Source organism: Lissotriton helveticus, chromosome 3_1 (genome assembly GCF_964261635.1).
Source record: "Lissotriton helveticus chromosome 3_1, aLisHel1.1, whole genome shotgun sequence".
Classification (NCBI taxonomy): Eukaryota; Metazoa; Chordata; class Amphibia; order Caudata; family Salamandridae; genus Lissotriton; species Lissotriton helveticus.
This window is the reverse complement of record NC_136061.1, coordinates 32,365,009-32,384,516: the sequence shown is the minus strand read 5'-3', so window position 1 is coordinate 32,384,516 and position 19,508 is coordinate 32,365,009. Positions and strand designations below refer to the sequence as shown.

The following is a 19,508-nucleotide window of genomic DNA, read 5'->3' as shown; positions in this document are numbered from 1 at the left end:
CGGGGCCTGGTGCTTCGAGTCGAGGATGCCGAAGGGCGGGCGCGCAGAAACAACCTACGCTTTGTGGGCTTTCCGGAGGGGTGTGAGAAGGGCAATATGGAACAGTTCCTGACTCAGTGGCTGGAGAGTTGGCTCCCCCCGGAGGCCCTGTCCCGCTGTTTCGTGATCGAACGCGCCCACAGAGCCCTGACGCAGAAGCCGCCGGCGGGAGAGAGGCCCAGACCCGTGATTGCCAAGCTTTTGAACTTTCACGACAAAGACACCATTCTGCGGGAAGCGAGGGCCAAAGACTCTCTTCTGTTCGAAAATCAGAAAATTATGATCTTCCCGGACTACACTAGACTCGTGCAACAGCAGCGGCACTCCTTCATAGCCGCCAAGGCGAAACTCCGGGGCTTGAAGATCCAGTACTCATTGCTTTACCCAGCTCGCCTACGGGTGATCTTTCAATCCCGTACTCATTTTTTTGATACCCCAGAGGCCGTTTTCAAATGGACTGATGAGACGGTGAGAATCAGGCCGAACGATCAGCCTGGATTGAACCCGGGACGTTCACGAGAGCCGTCGCAGGATCGGGGAGACCAGGCTGCCAGGCCCAGGAGGGAGAGGAAGTCACGATCACGGAAACGGTCCGCTTCTCGCGGTGGATCTCCTTCTGCTGCGCCTACTGACTCTGATCACTCTGGAAGAGGCCGCTGACAGCCGGTGGGGGCATATGCCTGTCTACGTCTACCATGAACCCCGGCCGGGAAGAGTTGCTCCGAAGTGTTCCACTGTACCGCTCATTGACTGCTGAGTATACTGCTAAGATTGGATTTTAGTTATGCTATGTGTGGGGTGGTGGGGAAGGGTTCGGGGTGCTCCTGCATAGGGGCTGCCTGCCTCCTACGTAAGTGGGGGTTGTTTAGGTGAGGGGGGGGTTTCTATAGTTCACAGGGGTAGTTGGGATCCATTGGTATGGTTGGCCTTGGGCACTCTGTTTTGGGCCCGAGGTTGCCCATGCCGCGACAGATACTTCTGAGTTCCATGAGGTATAGGGGTGGGGGGCAGGGGGCTGAAAGGGGGTGGGGGTGGTGGGGGGGTGTAGTTGGGGGCACGTTGGACAGTGGAGTTGTTGTTGTTTTGGGGGGGTTTGGGGGAGGACGGGGGGGATTGCACGTGATTTCTGATGTTTTGCCATTAATGGTGCTGTGTACCTGGGTGTGGTGCCAGGGCCCTGCCGAGATTGCTACCCTTGACTATGGCTGACGCGCCGCTCCAGGGGCTCCCCAGGGAGTCCATGCGTGTGATTACCTGGAATGTCAGGGGAATGCTTGACAAGATGAAACGGGGGGCGATTTTGAGATGGGGGAAGAGGGAGGTAGCGGATGTGTTATTGTTGCAGGAAACGCACATGCTGGGAACGAAAGTACTGAGCCTGCAGAGGTTTGGTTACCAACAAGTCTATCACGCAGGGTTCTCCAGGGGGTCCAGGGGAGTTGCTGTTTTGGTGCATCGTAGATTGGCCTATGTCCACGAGAAACAATGGATAGATCCACAGGGTCGATACGTGTTCATCAAAGGGTTGGTGGGTGCTGAACCTGTGGTTTTTGGGAGTGTCTACGCCCCTCCGCCATTGCAGTGGTCCCTGTCCGAGAAATTGTTTGCGGTATGGGCCGAGATCCCCGAGTCCTTGGCGGTGCTGGGAGGTGATTGGAATGAGGTGATGGACGTTTGTATGGATCGTAGACGAATGCAAGGGGTTCTTGCGGCTGCTGCCCCTACCCGGTTGAATGCGATGGCGGAGGGGATGGGATGGGTGGATGTATGGCGTCATATGCATCCCAAGGCCCGTGAATACACCTATGTGTCGGCTGTACATGGCTCCTTTTCGCGCCTGGATTACTTGTTTGTGCCCCATGCGTCCCTGGACAGAGTGCGGGAGGCTGGGATCTTGCCTAGAGGGCTGTCGGACCACTCTCCTGTGGCCGTCAGGATAGACCTGCTTTCGAAGCGTCAGCCATTCCGGTGGAGAATGTCTTCGTGGCACCTTCAGCAGGCCGGCTTCGTCCAACACCTGCGGAGCGCGATTGCACATTATTGGCAGGAGAATTTAGTGGAAGACGTCGACACTATAGTGGTCTGGGAGGCCATGAAGCCCACGATTAGAGGTATAGATATTGCATGGTGTGCGGCGGCCCGTCGGGAGCGTAGAGGGGCCATCACTGCGGCGGCCACACAGGTGGAAACTCTGGAAGAACGGTGCCGGGGAGGGGGTGATGACGTAGCATTGCGATTGCTCCTGCAGGCGCAGCAGTCGTATGCCTCTGTGCTGATGGACGAGGCTCGGCAGGCGTGGCTGGCCACGCGCAGTAGAGTCTATCAGTGGGGGGACAAGTCTTGTACCATGCTTCACAGGCTGTGTCAATATGCGGTCCAGCCGCGCTCGCTGCCGGGTCTCACAGATGGGGAAGGCGTGGCGATCATGGACCCGGCGGTGCTGGCGGCAAACTTCGCCCAGTATTATATGGACCTCTATGCCCCGCGGGACCGCCTATCAGCGGACGCAATTGACAAATTTATTGGAGACCTGCCACCGAAGACGGTCTCTGATGAGACCAGGGCGGCGCTGGACCTCCCCCTGACGGCGGAGGAGCTGGAAGAGGCGTTGGGACAGCTCAATGCAGGGAAGGCGCCGGGGCCCAGTGGGTTCCCGTGTGAATTTTATAAACGTTTCCACCTTCAATTGGGTCCCCATTACATGCGTGCACTGGAGGCGGCGCGATCGCGGGGCAGCCTGCCGGCTGACTGGCGACATGCCGAAGTTGTGGTCTTCCAGAAACCCGGCAGGCCCCCGGACAGGCGGGACTCCTATCGCCCGATATCCTTGCTCAACATTGAGGCTAAGCTGCTGGCTAAGGCCTTGGCGAACCGCCTTCTCCCCTATGTGACTGACTTGGTCCATCCGGATCAGGCCGGTTTCATGCCACATAGGGCGACGCGGCACAATATCAGGCGGGCACAGGCGGCGATTGATGCAGTGAGGGACACGGGGGAGAGGGCAGCACTGCTACTAGCGGATATTGACAGGGCATTTGACTCGGTCAGCTGGACATACCTGTTCGCTCTCCTGCCTCGCCTCAACTTGGGCCCGGTGTTTATTTCCTACGTCAGACTATTATACACGGACATCACGGCTTCGGTGCGGGTCCCCGGTGCGATATCCGAGAAATTTCCCATCGGCAGGGGACCCGGCAGGGGTGCCCACTCTCCCCGTATTTATTTGCGCTCGCCATGGAGCCTCTGGCCTCCTGGGTGCGTATTGACGCACAGATGCGGGGCTTTGACTGGGGCGATACACTCACTGATAGAATTGCTCTGTATGCAGACGATGTCCTCTTCTTCCTTACAAATTTGGACAGATCGGGCCCTCGAGTCTTAGAGATTATGCGCGTCTTCGGGGAGGTTTCGGGCCTCTATCTCAACCCGCGTAAATCCACCTTGTGGGTGTTGGGTGGCGGTAGTGTGGCGGACTCCTGGGCGTCGGAGCTACAGATGGCAGTAGGGGGCTTGAAGTATCTGGGAGTGTTCCTATCTGACTCCGCGGCTGCTGCTTGGGAACGTAACGTGGTCCCGGTGTGGGAGAGGGTCCAGACGGATGTTAAAACGTGGTCCCGGATGCCCCTCACTATCTTCGGTCGATCCGCCATTTTCAAAATGGTCGCGCTCCCGCGCCTTCTATACCAACTGCAGAACCATCCACACCCTATTGCTCCTCAGTGGTTTCGGCAGGTTAATTCGGTCTTGGGCCGCTTTCTGTGGGCTGGGGGTGCTGCCAGGGTGGCACTGCGGACTTGCTTCCTGTCCACGTATTGTGGGGGCTTGGCCACGTCGGACCTCTTGTCTTATTATCAGGCCTCACACCTGCTTATACTCAATGAGTGGTGGTATGGGGACAGGGGAGACCCGGCATATGCCCTGGAGCGCTCATTGATGGGCGACAGCACTCTGCACACGATTCTGTACTTGGCCAAACTACGGAAAAAACTTCCGAGCGTTACGCGTGTGGTGTTTGTTATATGGCGACAGGCGCTGCGTCGCATGGGCTGGTGGGGTAGACTTACGGCGGAGACTCCACTGTGGCAGAATGGACGTTTTCCTGGATTGGCTTCCTTGACCGGGTTCGGTGGATGGGATGCCATCGGAATCTCGTGGCTGCGACATGTACTGTCCGGGGTCACCCTGAAGTCGTTCCAGGAGCTCCAGACCGAGTTCCATATGCCCACGACCCAATTCTATCGCTATCTTCAATTTCGCCACGCGCTGGCACCTAACATTGCTGGCTTGGAGTCACTGCCGGAATTCAGTCCAGTGGAAGCGAAAATCTTTATGGGGGACCTCGGCGATAAGAAGGTATCCCGCATCTATCAAACCCTGGTCACTCATTGTTCCTCCTCCCTACTTCCCCTTAAGGACGCCTGGGAGAAAGACATTGGACCCCTGGATGAAGACGATTGGAGGGAGGCTCTGGAGTCCCCACGAGGGACAGCCATTGCGATGCGACTCCGTCTCATCCAATTCAAATACCTGCACAGAGCCTACTACACCCGGGAGCGATTATGGAAGGCGGGTCTGATTGTGTCCCCAGAGTGCCTACGCTGTGGTGTTGAAAGGGGTACGTTGTTGCATACGGTGTGGTCCTGTGCGCGCCTTACCAGCTTTTGGAATGGTGTCTGGGCTTGTTTGTCTGAGGTGTTGGGATGGGATCTGCCCCGCACCCCCCGATTAGGGATTCTTCATATACTGGAGGGTGTAGGGGGGAATATCTATAAGCGTCATCTCCTACTGCTGGGACTGGTGGTGGCCAAGAGGGACCTGGCACGGGCATGGAAGGGAGTGCGAGCCCCCCACTGTGTGCATGGAAGGCTGGCTTAGACTACTTTATGGGGCTGGAGCGCCCAGTGTTTGAGGCCAGAGGATGCCCCCGTAAGCATTATAAGATCTGGAAGAGGTGGGCGGAGTATAGGGGACTGCTCCTGGACCCTCCGATAGAACTGGAGGATGAATGGCAGGAGGCGGTTGGCCCACAGACCTAGGGAGATACACGGTACCGGGCACGTTAAGTCCAGGTGATGGAGGTTTCATATGATCACGTGCAATGGGTTAGGGCGGGATAAGGGGTGGGTAGTTGGGAAGTTGGGTTGTTGGGGATGGGGGTGGAGGGTAGGGGAGGGAGGGACTTGATTGATCCGTATCATTGTCTGAGATTTGTGATGATGCAAAACATGTCTTGATATTTGGTGGCACTCTCCTGCTTGTGGGGAGCCACATGTCTGCTTCTCTTTGACCCATCAATAACATTTTGTTGTGAAAAAAAAATAAAAATATCCAGCCACATGATTACACTACAATTTACAGCATTACAGACAAACTCAGGGGCTGGTTAGTGGGACCGGGGGATGAAACCCTCGCTGCCTGTGATAAATGTCTCTTGAGTAGCGCAGGTGTGCTCATGGCTACTCAAGTGAGGGGTCTCACTTAGGGGCATTGATGGAATGTTTGCATTGGTTATTTTCTCATGGGATTCTCAGCCACCTTTGGGCACCTCTAGGGGTTCAGGGCAGGGGGCACCTACTAAGCCTGTTTCCAGGTGCCAATATCGGAGCACAGAGCAACAGTGTGAAGCAAAACATGGAGACCCAGGGGGAGCCGTAAGCTCCTAAGCCAGAGCTTGAAAAGCTTTTGTCCGGCCATGTACAGGCCGCTCCAAGATTTGATTCCCATGACAATAAAGAAATGCGTTACTTACCTGTAACTGCAGTTATCCAGTATTAGTGTCTTTCATAGATTCACATGCCTGAATCATTCCCCGTCGTCGAGACGGGAGCCTCCGGTATATAAAAAAGTAATGTCCTAGAGACATACATAGAAAAGAATAGGCCTAAGGGTCTCACCTTAGTAGCCTATCCACGTCCTTTTGCAGGAAGGACCAAACAGAGCAGGCCCCAAGGGTCCCACCTTGGTGGCCTATCTGGGTCCTTTTGTAAAAAGGACCAAATAAAGAAAAACAGCCAATCAGCTACTACCTCCTTCTAGAACCTTCCTGCCAGGAGCCCAAGTCTCTCAGATTTTCGTACGCACCAAGCTAGTTAGGCGTAAGCTCATTAGAGAGAAAGGTGAGCCCTGCCAGGGGAGGCGGGAGGGTGCATGTGAATCTATGAAAGACACTAATACTGGATAACTGCAGTTACAGGTAAGTAACGCATTTCTTATCCAGTATTTGGGTGTCTTTCATAGATTCACATGCCTGAATCAGAGTAGCGAGCAATACATTATGCACATTCTGTATGGAACATCAGGTATGAGTATGTAGATAATACATATCACGTGACTATAAAGCACAAAATGCAATGGCATATCAATACAGTAAGAGAATGTGCATACCAGTAAAGGATGGAGGGATGTAGAAAGGCTCACCTCACTGGAATAGATGGCGAAGCACTGCTCGGCCCACTGCTGCATCCTTCATCAGCTCAGTATCCAGGCAGTAGTGCCTGGTGAAGGTGTGCGGGGACTTCCAGGTCGCCGCTCTGCAGATGTCCAGTATCGGCACTCCGGCGAACAGCGCCACAGACGTGGACATGGCTCTTGTCGAATGAGCTTTGGCTCGTGAGTCTAAAGGCCGTCCGGCCTTGTCGTGACAAAAGGTGATCGCAGAAGAGATCCATCTTGAGATACTCTGCTTTGTCAGGGGCATGCCTAGCCGTGGTCTACTAAAGGCAATAAAGAGTTGGGATGACTTCCGGAAGTGTTGTGTCTTATCGATGTAGAATTTGTTAGTGCTGTCAGCTCTAGCTTTCGCAAGGACATCTCTGCACTCCTGCGGGATGTTCAGGTGGCTGAATTCGCGGTATTCAGGAGCCAGGCTGACAACTTCAGAGAGCTCAGATTCGGGTGGAGGACCTGCCCTTGGGACATCGTGATCAGGGGCGGAAACTGCTGCAGGCGAAGAGGGGGCCGGGCAGAGAGGCGATGAAGCTCCGTGAACCAGTGCTGCCTCGGCCAGGATGGAGCAATTAGGATCAGAGTGCAGGGTTCTGATTTCATCTTCCTGAGAACCCTGGGTATCAGTGGGAATGGCGGAAAGGCGTACGCAAATACGTTGCGCCATGCGATGGAAAATGCATTCCCGAGGGTTCCTGAGTGGTGATGCCTGCTTGCGAAGCTTGGGCATTTGGCGTTCTCCTTGGTGGCAAAGAGGTCTATTTTCGAGGTGCCCCACTCCTCGAAGATACGGTCCAGCACCTCCATGTCCAGTTCCCATTCGTGGGAAGGAGATCTCTCCCTGCTCAGTGCGTCCGCCAAGACGTTGTCCTTGCCCGGGACATACTCCGCTTTCAACGTTATTCCATGTTCCAGAAGCCAGTTCCAGACTCTTTGCGATTCTCGAGATAACGAGATCGAACGTGTCCCTCCCTGTTTGTTCAGGTAGTGCATCGTCGTGGTGTTGTCCGTCCGGACGAGCACTGGGGAGTTTCGAAAGCGTGGTAGAAACGCCTGTAGAGCCAGGAAGACCGCTCTTAACTCCAACAGATTGATATGGAGCTTGGTTTCCTGTGTCGTCCATTTGCCGTTGATCTAGAGTTCCTGGAGGACTGCTCCCCAACCTTCCAGGGATGCGTCCGTAGTTATTACGTGTGGTTCTGCAGGGAGCAGGAACGGCAGACCCCTTGAGTGATGTCCACCATTGTAAGTGGTTGATAAGGGGTCGAGTGACTCGTATGTGGTCCTCGAAAGAACCTGTGGCTTGTGTCCATTGCTTTGTCAGTTCCTCTTGGAGTGGACACATTTTCAGGCGGCAGTGGGGAATGAGCAGTATGCATGAAGACATCATGCCGAGGAGGGACTTGAACGTGCGGACCGGAAGAGTCTTCCGCGAAGCCACTGCCTTGGCCAAGGAGATGAGTTTGACCTTTCTCTCCTGAGAGGGGAAAGCTTTGACACGCTCCGTGTCAAGAGTCACTCCAAGGAACGTGATGACCTTGGTGGGTTCCAGAGTCGACTTTTCGGTGTTGAGGGTCAGTCCCAGGCGGTGGAAAATATCCAGACAGGCGCTGGAGGATGAGGCTGCGGCGGCCGCTGTTGGTGCCTTTACCAACCAGTCGTCCAGGTATGGAAACACCTGGTGGCCTTGCTGACGAAGGAATGCTGCCACGGGTGATAGGCATTTGGTAAATATCCTCGGGGAAGATTTGAGGCCAAATGGAAGGACACGAAATTGGTAGTGTTGTCCTGCCACCGCAAACCTGAGGAACTTCCTGTGCCCTTTGAGAATAGGTATATGGTAGTAGGCGTCCTGAAGGTCTAAGAACGTCATGTAGTCCCCTTTCTCCAGAAGACCAAGGATTTCTTGCAGAGTCACCATACGGAACGATTGTTTCTTTAGGAACACGTTGAGTGCCCTGAGGTCCAGGATTGGCCGCCACTTCTTTCCTTTTTTGTGGATTAGGAGGAAGTGAGAGTAGAAGCCTTGTCCCTTGCGGGTCCGTGGAACTCTCTCTATCGCTCTCTTCTTTAGCATGGAAGCTATTTCCTGAAGAAGTAAGTAGGTGCCTGTGGGATCGATGGCAAGGTGGTGTCGTTGGGGGGATTGAGGTGAATTCTAGGGAATGTCCAAATCGAATGAGTTGGAGTACCCACCGATCCGTCGTTATAGTTTGCTAATTTTTTAGGAAGTATGTTAGCTTTCCTCCAAGTCGTAAAGAATGTAGTGGTGGAGGGGCTAGCCGGGGAGACAAGTCATTGTCTGTTGCCAGCAGATCGTTTTTGGCCCTTCCCTCGGTAATTGGATTTGCCGTAGGAAGACTGGCGTCCCTGTTGTGGTTGCCGCTGTTGAAATTGCGGTTATGACTGTGAATATGAGTAGGAAGACTGATTTTGATAGGAACCTGTGTACGCAGGTTGGCCTCTTCCCCTGTTGCCACGAAAGGACTGGGTCCGGAATTGTAGAGTACCCAGAGCCTTGGCGGTGTCCGTGTCCTTTTTAATGGTGGTGAGCGCCGCGTCGATCTGTTCACCAAAGAGGTGCTGGCCATCGTAAGGCATATCTAATATCCTGGTTTGCACCTCCTGGCGGAAAGTGGTGGCCTTGAGCCAACCCTGTCGTCTCAGGACTGCAGCCCCTGCCAGTTGCCGGAAACCAGTCATGGCGGCATCAATGGCACAGTCGATGAGCTCTGAAGCAGAGGTCTGGCCTTCTAAGAGAAGTGAATGTGCTTCCTGCAGATTCGAAAGATAGGGCGCAATGTCCGCCCAGAGTTGGCGATTGTAACGGCCCAGTAGAGCAATTGAGTTAGCCACTTTCACCGTCATGGCCGACGTGGTAGTGAAGCGTTTGCCAACGGCATCCAGTTTCCTGCCCTCCTTGTCAGGTGGCGTCGACAGAGGCGAGGCTGGATTTCGTGAGTTCTTCTGCGCCGCTTGAGTCGCCACGGAATCTGCTTTGGGGTGACCTGTCAAGCATGCTGGTGCCGATGAGGTTGCCTTGTATTTTTTATCAAGCCTGGGCACTACCACCTGTATAGAAGCAGGAGTTTGCATGAGTTGTTTGCCCTGCTTCCATATAAAGTCAATGATTGGGATTGACCTTGTGGACTTCTTAGTGGGCTCCTTGAAATCGTAAAGGAAGCATTCAGTTTCCTGAGTTTCCATGGCCATATGGAACCTCTTGGCAGCCCGCTCAATGATGTTGTGGAATCCACCGATGTCTGCGGGTGGAGACTCCGATGTCTGTGGATCCGGAGAGGCTGGAGAATGTGCCACATAGTCCTGGTCTGCATCCGTGTCCGACTGGTCGTCATCGACTTCACCTTCCTCCTGTTCCCTCTCCTCTTCATCAGATGAGGGAGCGTCCTGAATTGGTACCTGTGCCTTTTCAATGACCAGGGGAGCTGGCTTATGGCGAGATGAAGGAGCTGGCGCCTGTGCAGCTGGAAGTGCAGGCGTAGAGGGTTTCTCCGGGAACCTTTCCTTATAATCCTTTATGAGGAATTGCAGGTCTGAGACGATGGATGCGGGGAGACACACCATAGGAGTAACCTGTGTCTGGGTTGGAGGTTGGACCGGTTGTTGTACAAGGTCTTCCTCCTCTTCCGGCTCCTCGTCTGTAGTTTGGCACTTCAGTACCAGGTCTGATGGACTAGTAGCTTGCGTAAAGGAGTCCTCGTCCGACTCCTGACCTTGCAATAGACAGGCCGGAGGTAGTTGTTGTACCCTACCGGGCGACGTCTGAAGTGGCGTAATAGGCCGTTTAGTAATTTTGACCGTGACATGGCTCACTTGCGGTGGAAAGGCATCCATGGCGTGTGATAGGAGTGCAGACTCCTTCCATGGTCCTGTAGACGTCGACGCTGGAGTCGACGGCGCCGTGGCAGGTATTTTCGCCGACGGTAATTTACTCGTCGTCGACGGTGGTTGCGACGACGGTGTCTTCATCGACGTCATTTTCGTCGACGGCAAGGTCCCCGCCGTCGACGGCGTACCCGTCGTCGACGGCGTACCCGTCGTTGACAGCTTTCCCACCGTCGACGGGATGTTCCTCGTCGACGAGGTAGACTTCGTCGACGCCGTTGTTTTCGTCGACGGTGTCGTCGTCGTCGGTGTCTTCGACGATGGTCTCGTCGTCGACGACGATATCTTCGTCGTCGATGGAGTGACCGGGATGGTCGACGGCGTAGGTCTACTCGCCGACGATGACGGCGTAGGTCTACTCGCCGACGATGAAGGCGTCGTCCTTGTCGTCGAGGAGGAAGCCGACGATGCCGTCGTCGTCGAGACAGTTTTCTGCGCTGAAAGAACCATCGACGCTGTCGTCGTCGGGACCAGCGGCTGCTTCCTGGGGACAGGAAGGTCCTTGCCAGACACAGATGTCTTGCCCTCTGAGGACTTTTTAGAAGTCTTCATAGGAGGGGTGTCTGTGGGGCTAGGGGAAGAAACCCTTGGCCTCTTCAAGGAAAAATGCAAAGCTCCAGACACACTCTCACCTTCCGACACCAAGTCATCTGTCTTGGTCTTGAGTCTGTTGAGCCATAGTAGTAGTCGTCCTTCTCGGTCCTTGAGGGTCTTGTTCGAGAAGGTACGACATATTTTGCAGTCCTTTGCCTGATGGTGAGGGTAGAGGCAATATAAACATGTTTCATGCTTATCCTCTATATGAAGTCTTTTTTTGCTGCAGGAGGAACAGGCCCGGAAAAGACCTTTCTTCTGGCTATCAGACATAACTTTAGAAGACAAATAAATTCGTTTGTGAAGAAAAAGAGAAATTCCTGAGGAGAACTCAGGTGGAGACTCCCTAGCACAACGTGCGGTAGAAAATCTGAGAGACTTGGGCTCCTGGCAGGAAGGTTCTAGAAGGAGGTAGTAGCTGATTGGCTGTTTTTCTTTATTTGGTCCTTTTTACAAAAGGACCCAGATAGGCCACCAAGGTGGGACCCTTGGGGCCTGCTCTGTTTGGTCCTTCCTGCAAAAGGACGTGGATAGGCTACTAAGGTGAGACCCTTAGGCCTATTCTTTTCTATGTATGTCTCTAGGACATTACTTTTTTATATACCGGAGGCTCCCGTCTCGACGACGGGGAATGATTCAGGCATGTGAATCTATGAAAGACACCCAAATACTGGATAACACTAATTTGTCGGAGCTGGCAGCTTACTGATGGTACTTTAGCTCATAACATGTTGAATTATAGCAGGGACGTTTTTCAACAAGAGGTTCTGAGTGACAAACAAGCAAAACCTAAAAACAAAAATATAAAATGGTTTTGCCTTTAGATAAGCATCTCCTTTCAAATAAAACATGCTGGGCCCGAGAGGCATACACGTGAACCATTAATAAGATGCACAGCATGAGAACTGCTATACATAAATGTTGGAAAGTGGTTTATTAGTAGTGGTAAAGATGCGGCTACCACTGGCAATAAGGCCACTAACAAAGTAGGAAATGTATTTATCTTTAAAATGACATGAAAAAAACAAAAATCCAATATAGGGAACTGGAGATATGAATTTTTTAAGAATAAACACTTTCTAGCACTTAGTTACCTTATGGAGCTTTTTCCCAAAGTTGCTCAAAACTTCTCAAAACGTCTGGAACTTCTTCCTGAAGATCCTCTTGAGGGCCCAAGCCACACAATCTAAGCGTCTGGAAGCTCCAAGATGGTCCTAGAAAGTTTGGGAACACAATTCCCACAATGCACCTGTCCAAAACCCTTGAATGTTCAATGGATGCACTCCAGGCAGGGGTTTCTTGGTGGAGTTGATGCAGATGAGCTCTGTTAACCTGTATCTTGCAGGGAGTCCACTCTTTATTCCTCTTGAAGCACGGTACATCCAAATGACTATGGTTCCAGATAATGCAGCCAGAATGCAGGGCCTGATGGTGCAAATCGAGTTTCCAGCTTGGCAATTCTTCTCTTAGTTTCAAGCAGTAGAACCGAGAGGCTCTGCACCTTTCACACATTTATTCAGTGTTCTCTGGAGTCAAGCATGAGAGTGCTCCTGTCCAATGAGGTACAGGGCAACACCCTATAGCATTACCATTACCTCCAAAGTGTGGTATAATCTTCTCCCAGAAAGCACTATTCCTCCAAAATTCTGTCCAGCTGAAATCCCAGGAGAGGAGCAAGAACTACTTAAACCAACCTCCAGTATGCCATATTTCCATTGCTCTCCTCTCATACCATCTGCAAATTCAGAGGGGACGGGGGTAGATGGACCTGGCATTCCCTGCCTGTCCTATTCCCCGTTGGAGCTCCATGCTTTATGCCCCCCCCCTGCTCTGGCATTCCTCTGTAGCAGAGCTCTCTCTGCCAGATAGCCTCTCCCTGGGTGAACCACTTATCACTTCATCAATGCAGCCTGGCTAATCCAGTTAACTCTGACCAATCAGGGAAGAGCACAGGAAGGCTGAATTCTTGTTTACAGTCAAGAAAGTCTTATAACGTCTTTCTGTATACTTTATGATAAAGTCAACAATAGCATATTGTTGAATTTATCAATACCATTGTCCCAAGCCCTTGAATTATATTTTCTTAAATGCCTAATGATAGTTATGCATCAACAAACTATTATTATTATTAATATTATTATTATTAAGCGTTCTTATATAGCGCTCGATTACCCGTAGGCATCTCGGCGCTTGCCTTGGGAACCCGTCCTGGTTTTTACCTGTGAGATACCCGTACTGGGCATCCCCAAGGTGAAAGCCAGGCATCCCGCCGCGGGGGGGGGGGGGGGGCTGTAGTGGAGATTAAGCAAGCTGATGCCCAGAGCTGCAGAGTGTAAACCTGTGACTCGAGTAGGCACCGAAACGAGAATTATCGAGTCCGTGGATATTTGGGCTCAAGACCCTGCCGCGTCGGGAATTGAACCCTGGTCCCGGGTCTGGCCTCTGCTTCAGGGTCTGCCGCCTCTAACCAGTGAGCCACACTTCTCCACTATTGCAATGTTATTCTATGTGGCTGGGGATCTACAATGGGAAAATGAAATGTGCAATTTCTCTAACATCAGGGCATATAAAACATCTTTTATAAGGACCCTGCTTATAGCTACATGACCTCCACCCCTGGACACCTTGTGTTAGACTTTAGGGGTCCTGAATGTGTAAACATAATATAGATTCTCAGTGCTGCCAAGTCTATTTTGGGAAGCACTACACTACATTGAGAAAGTGAAATGTGCAATTTCTCTATCCCCAGGCATATAAAACTTCTTTTATAAGGGCCTTCCTAATAAGTAAATTACTCCCCGCCCCTGGGACACACAAGGTGAGCCCCTGGGGGTACCAAACATGCCAAATTATTGTAGATTGTAACCTTTTAGGTGCCCCTACTAGCAAAGTCGAGTTTAGGCACAAATTACATTTAGAAGCAGTGCTGCAACACAGGGCTTCCCTTAAAATGACCCCAGGCTCTCAGTAGTGCACACATGCAAGCACAGAACGGGCAGCTGGCCTCTAAACTACCATGCTCTATTATATACTAGGGACTGATAGGTAGTTTTAATCTCCCTGCCCTATTATGTACTAGGGACTAATAGGGTAGGTCACGCCAATCATAGGGGTACCCTAACACGTAGTGTACCCTAATTTATGTGTTTGTTTTCACTGTGTTTTAAACACAGCACTGCTCCGGGGCCTGGTTAGACAGAGCCCAGGGACAGTTTGAGTCAGTTACCACCAGTGCCAGTCTGAAAAATATGGCGGCGCCCAGGGCACAAGGATGACTTTGCAATAATATCAGAACAAATGAAAATGTAACTGCAAACAGCATCAGGACCGAGATGCATACATTAGATTAAATAACTATCAAGATACAAACCACAAAGCCTGTAATCTGAAACAAAGACTGACCCTATACCACAAGACATAGCTGCTGATATCGTAATGGGTGAGTAGACTGCTAAATGCTTCTTCTCAGCAAGAATGTTTCCTGGTATATGTTCCAGGGGAGAAGGAATGTTTGATAACTTATTAACAGTATTACTTTTAATGATTACTTAGGATGTGAAGTTCATGGTTTAGTTAGCATTGTTACAAGTACATACTGAGGTACAGTAAGAAGCACTGTGTCCACTGTCCTTACCCAAATGTCTGTCCGCTCATCGATTACACACTGACTTTCTACATTAAAGAGCTCTGGCGCCCGGTAGGAAATGGTACATCGCTGGGAGGCCCAATCCTGCAAATAAGAGAAACAAAGAGAAACAAGCTTATTGCTTACACATGGCGCAGAAAGACCACAGACCTGAGCCCCAACACAAGAACAAACACATGGGACATGGAGGGAAGAATATCGCTCATCAAAACCTTCAGAACCACTGTCAGCGCTGTTTGAGTGGGGCCCTAGCAAGGCACTACTTCTATGGGGTGATACCTGAGTGGAAACGATGTACGACAGGGGCACGTAAGGGCACAGGCTCTACAGTAATGCCAGGGCTGTATGACAGGAGCACTTGGATGGCACCACCTCTATGGGGTGATACCTGAGTGGAAACGATGTACGACAGGGGCACGTAAGGGCACAGGCTCTACAGTAATGCCAGGGCTGTATGACAGGAGCACTTGGATGGCACCACCTCTATGGGGTGATACCTGCGTGGCAACGATGTACGCCAGGGGCTCGCAGAGGGCACAGGCTCTACAGTATGATAGCTGCAATGCCAGAGCTGTATGACTGGACCCAAGGAAGGAACCACCTCTATAGGGTGATACCTGCGTGGCAACGATGTACGACAGGGGCACGTAAGGGCACAGGCTCGACAGTACGATAGCTGCAATGACACAGCTGTATGCCTGGACCCTAGGAAGGCACTACCTCGATGGGGTGATACCTGCGTGGCAACGATGTACGACAGGGGCACGGTAGGGTAGAGGCTCTACAGTAATGCTAGGGCTGTATGACAGGAGCACTTGGATGGCACCACCTCTATGGGGTGATACCTGCGTGGCAACGATGTACGCCAGGGGCTCGCCGAGGGCACAGGCTCTACAGTATAATAGCTGCAATGCCACAGCTGTATGACTGGACCCAAGGAAGGAACCACCTCTATAGGGTGATACCTGCGTGGCAACGATGTACGCCAGGGGCTCGCCGAGGGCACAGGCTCTACAGTAGGATAGCTGCAATGCCAGAGCTGTAAGACTGGACCCAAGGAAGGAACCATCTCTATAGGGTGATACCTGCGTGGCAACGATGTACGACAGGGGCACGGTAGGGTAGAGGCTCTACAGTAATGCTAGGGCTGTACGACAGGAGCACTTGGATGGCACCACCTCTATGGGGTGACACGTGCGTGGCAACGATGAATGACAGGGTCAAGCTGAGGGCGCAGGTTCTTCAGTACGATAGCTGCAATGCCAGCGCTGTATGACTGGAGCACTAGTAGGGCACCACCTCTACAGGGTGATACCTGCGTGGCAGCGATGTACTTCAGGGGCACACTGAGAGCAGAGGCTCTACAGTACAATAGCTGCAATGCCAGTGTTGTATGAGTGGAGTAGTAGTAGTATGCAAAAGAAACAATTGATGGACGGAATGCTGCACAATGCAAACATTCAACCCCAGTCAATAGGTCTGGGTCAAATCCATTGTTCATTTGCTCACCACACCAGTTTGGACCTAGCCATGTGCAAATCAGTCTTGGCCCTGTACCTTGTGGGAACAGTCCAGCCCGAACTGCCAAGCCAGGTCCCTCCCAGGACCGGAAACAAGCATCCTAGGACCGGTTTCAGGGCATCACCCTTCATCAGCCAGACTAGCTTGAATGCAGTGGTGTTGTGATCACAGGGCCCACGTCTGGGTATACCCTACCCACTTAGGGCGACATATGCAAAAGAAACAATTGATGGACAGAATGCTGACAATGCAAACATCCACCCCCAGTCACAAGGATCTGGGTTTAATCCATCATTCTCTGTCCATCATCTCCTTGTGTTTGCTTGGGTACCTTGCTCACTTTGCCACTGGATTCAAGCTAGCCTGGCTGATGAGGGGTGTTACCCCCAAACCGGTCCCAGGATGCTTATTTCCAGTCAAGGGAAGACACGGCTTGGTAGTTCGGGCTGGACTGTTCCCATGAGGCACAGGGTCAAGACTGATTTACATATAGCTGTGTCTGAACTGAGGTGGCGAAGTGAGCTAAAGAACGATGATATATTCAACCCTGATCTGTGACTGGGAGTGAGTTTCTGACAGGTTTCAGAGCTCAGTCCATCATCTCCTTGAGTTTGCTTTGTTCACCCTAAGTTGGCATGGTATGCCCAGACGTGGGTCCCTTGCTCACTTTGCCCCTGGATTCAAGCTAGCCTGGTTGACGAGGAGTGTTACCCCGAAACCGGTCCTAGGATGCTTGTTTCCGGTCCAGTACGATAGCTGCAATGCATTTGCTGTGCGAATGAGCACATGGAGGGGAAAGGCCATGTGGTAGAAAATCTACAGTGCATCACTGTACGACAGGGACGCAGTGAGGGGACAGAATCCATGCAGCAATACCAGCAATCCCGTCAATAATAAAGGACTAAAGGAGGACACCTGCAATGCCACTTCTTTAAGTGGCATAGGGATAGGACAAGTGCCACGGTGTGATACACGTGGTGTCAGCACTGTAATATACAGGCACAGACAGGGGACGGGCTCGATGGTATGAAAGTTGCTGCAGCAGAGCTGTTCTATGTAGGCACAAGGAGGGTATAAGTGATTGTATGATAGCTACAGTACCAATGCCACAAGAGCCAGCCCTATACCATAGGGCACAGTGAAGGGATAGGCTCTGTTATGCCTGCATTGCTAGTGCCATACAAAGTGCAAAGGAACTGACCAGGCTCTGTGATACAATATCTGTAGGTCCAGCGCTCTACACTTCAGCCAAAGGTCTGAGACCTGCAATGGCAGCACTGTAAGATGAAGGCATGAGGAGAAGAAAACTTCAATGACGTGATCCATGCAGGACAAGCTCTGTCAGACACCAGCTCTCGTGGGAGATGAGCTCAGCGTTACAAAAGCCTCCTGTGACGGGGCCACAAGGAGGAGGCAGGCTATCCTTTGAGGTATCTGCTGAGCCAGTGCTGTTCAAATGGGCAGAGAGGGGTGACGAGGAGGGAGCCCCACGCTGTGATACCTTCACTGTTAGTGTTTTATGAAAGAGGAATGGGGAGCAGACACGCCCAAAGGGGTGATACATGCAAAGTCAGCTTCGTAAGAAGTGGGCGATGGACTCACCAGTTTTAAACCCCCTGGGGCAGTGCAGTGCCGGACTGGCCGTAGCGGGCACCGGGTGTTTCCCTGGTGGGCCAGAAGTGTGGGAACTGGTTTTGTACCAGTGGGGGCGTTGTTGTTGCTGGGGCCGGTTTTTCAGCAGCACTGCAAAATCAGCCCCTTGTGACAAAACCGCAGTACAGTATCACATATGCTGTGTAGGGCAGTTTGATAGGGGCACAATTAGGCGATAGGTTTACAGTATCCCATCTGCTGTGACAGGGTTGGTTGACAGGGGCACAATGAGGCTATAGGTTTATAGTATCCCATCTGCTGTGACAGGGCTGGTTGACAGGGGCACAATGAGGCGATAGGTTTATAGTATCCCATCTGCTGTGACAGGACCGTCTGACAGGAGCACAATGAGGCGATAGGTTTATAGTATCCCATCTGCTGTGACAGGGCTGGTTGACAGGGGCACAATTAGGCTATAGGTTTATAGTATGCCATCTGCTGTGCAGGGCTACTTGAAAGGGGCACAATGAGGCGATAGGTTTACAGTATCCCATCTGCTGTGACAGGGCTGGTTGACAGGGGCACAATGAGGCTATAGGTTTATAGTATCCCATCTGCTGTGACAGGGCTGGTTGACAGGGGCACAATGAGGCTATAGGTTTAAAGTATCCCATCTGCTGTGACAGGGCTGGTTGACAGGGGCACAATGAGGCTATAGGTTTATAGTATCCCATCTGCTGTGACAGGGCTGCTTGACAGGGGCACAATGAGGCGATGGGTTTACAGTATCCCATCTGCTGTGACAGGGCTGGTTGACAGGGGCACAATGAGGCTATAGGTTTATAGTATCCCATCTGCTGTGACAGGACCGTCTGACAGGGGCACAATGAGGCTATAGGTTTATAGTATCCCATCTGCTGTGACAGGGCTGGTTGACAGGGGCACAATGAGGCGATAGGTTTATAGTATCCCATCTGCTGTGACAGGACCGCCTGACAGGGGCACAATGAGGCGATGGGTTTACAGTATCCCATCTGCTGTGACAGGACCGTCTGACAGGAGCACAATGAGGCTATAGGTTTACAGTATCCCATCTGCTGTGACAGGACCGTCTGACAGGAGCACAATGAGGCTATAGGTTTATAGTATCCCATCTGCTGTGACAGGGCTGTTTGACAGGGGCACAATGAGGCGATGGGTTTACAGTATCCCATCTGCAGTGAGAGGGCTGGTTGACAGGTGCACAATGGGGCGATAGGTTTACAGTATCCCATCTGCTGTGACAGGGCTGGTTGACAGGGGCACAATGAGGTGATAGGTTTACAGTATCCCATCTGCTGTGACAGGGCTGGTTGACAGGGGCACAATGAGACGATAGGTTTACAGTATCCCATCTGCTGTGAGAGGGCTGGTTGAAAGGGGCACAATGAGGCGATGGGTTTACAGTATCCCATCTGCTGTGAGAGGGCTTGTTGACAGGTGCACAATGGGGCGATAGGTTTACAGTATCCCATCTGCTGTGACAGGGCTGGTTGACAGGGGCACAATGAGACGATAGGTTTACAGTATCCCATCTGCTGTGACAGGGCTGTTTGACAGGGGCACAATGAGGCGATGGGTTTACAGTATCCCATCTGCTGTGAGAGGGCTTGTTGACAGGTGCACAATGGGGCGATAGGTTTACAGTATCCCATCTGCTGTGACAGGGCTGGTTGACAGGGGCACAATGAGGCTATAGGTTTATAGTATGCCATCTGCTGTGACA

The 19,508-nt window shown here is 52.0% G+C and overlaps 1 protein-coding gene across 4 annotated transcripts in view; it reads right to left on the bottom strand.

The window, feature by feature from the left end:
- Positions 1-19,508, bottom strand: part of STK16 (serine/threonine kinase 16) — a 166,411-nt gene that overhangs the window by 24,136 nt on the left and 122,767 nt on the right. For all 4 annotated transcript variants that reach the window (XR_013608549.1, XR_013608550.1, XM_078679159.1 and 1 more), the window contains exon 7: positions 14,618-14,713. Coding sequence is in view for 2 of the 4 variants with exons in the window: in XM_078679159.1 (XP_078535285.1) it covers positions 14,618-14,713 (96 nt within the window). In the remaining 2 variants the exon portion in view is untranslated. The remainder of the gene's footprint in view (positions 1-14,617; positions 14,714-19,508) is intronic.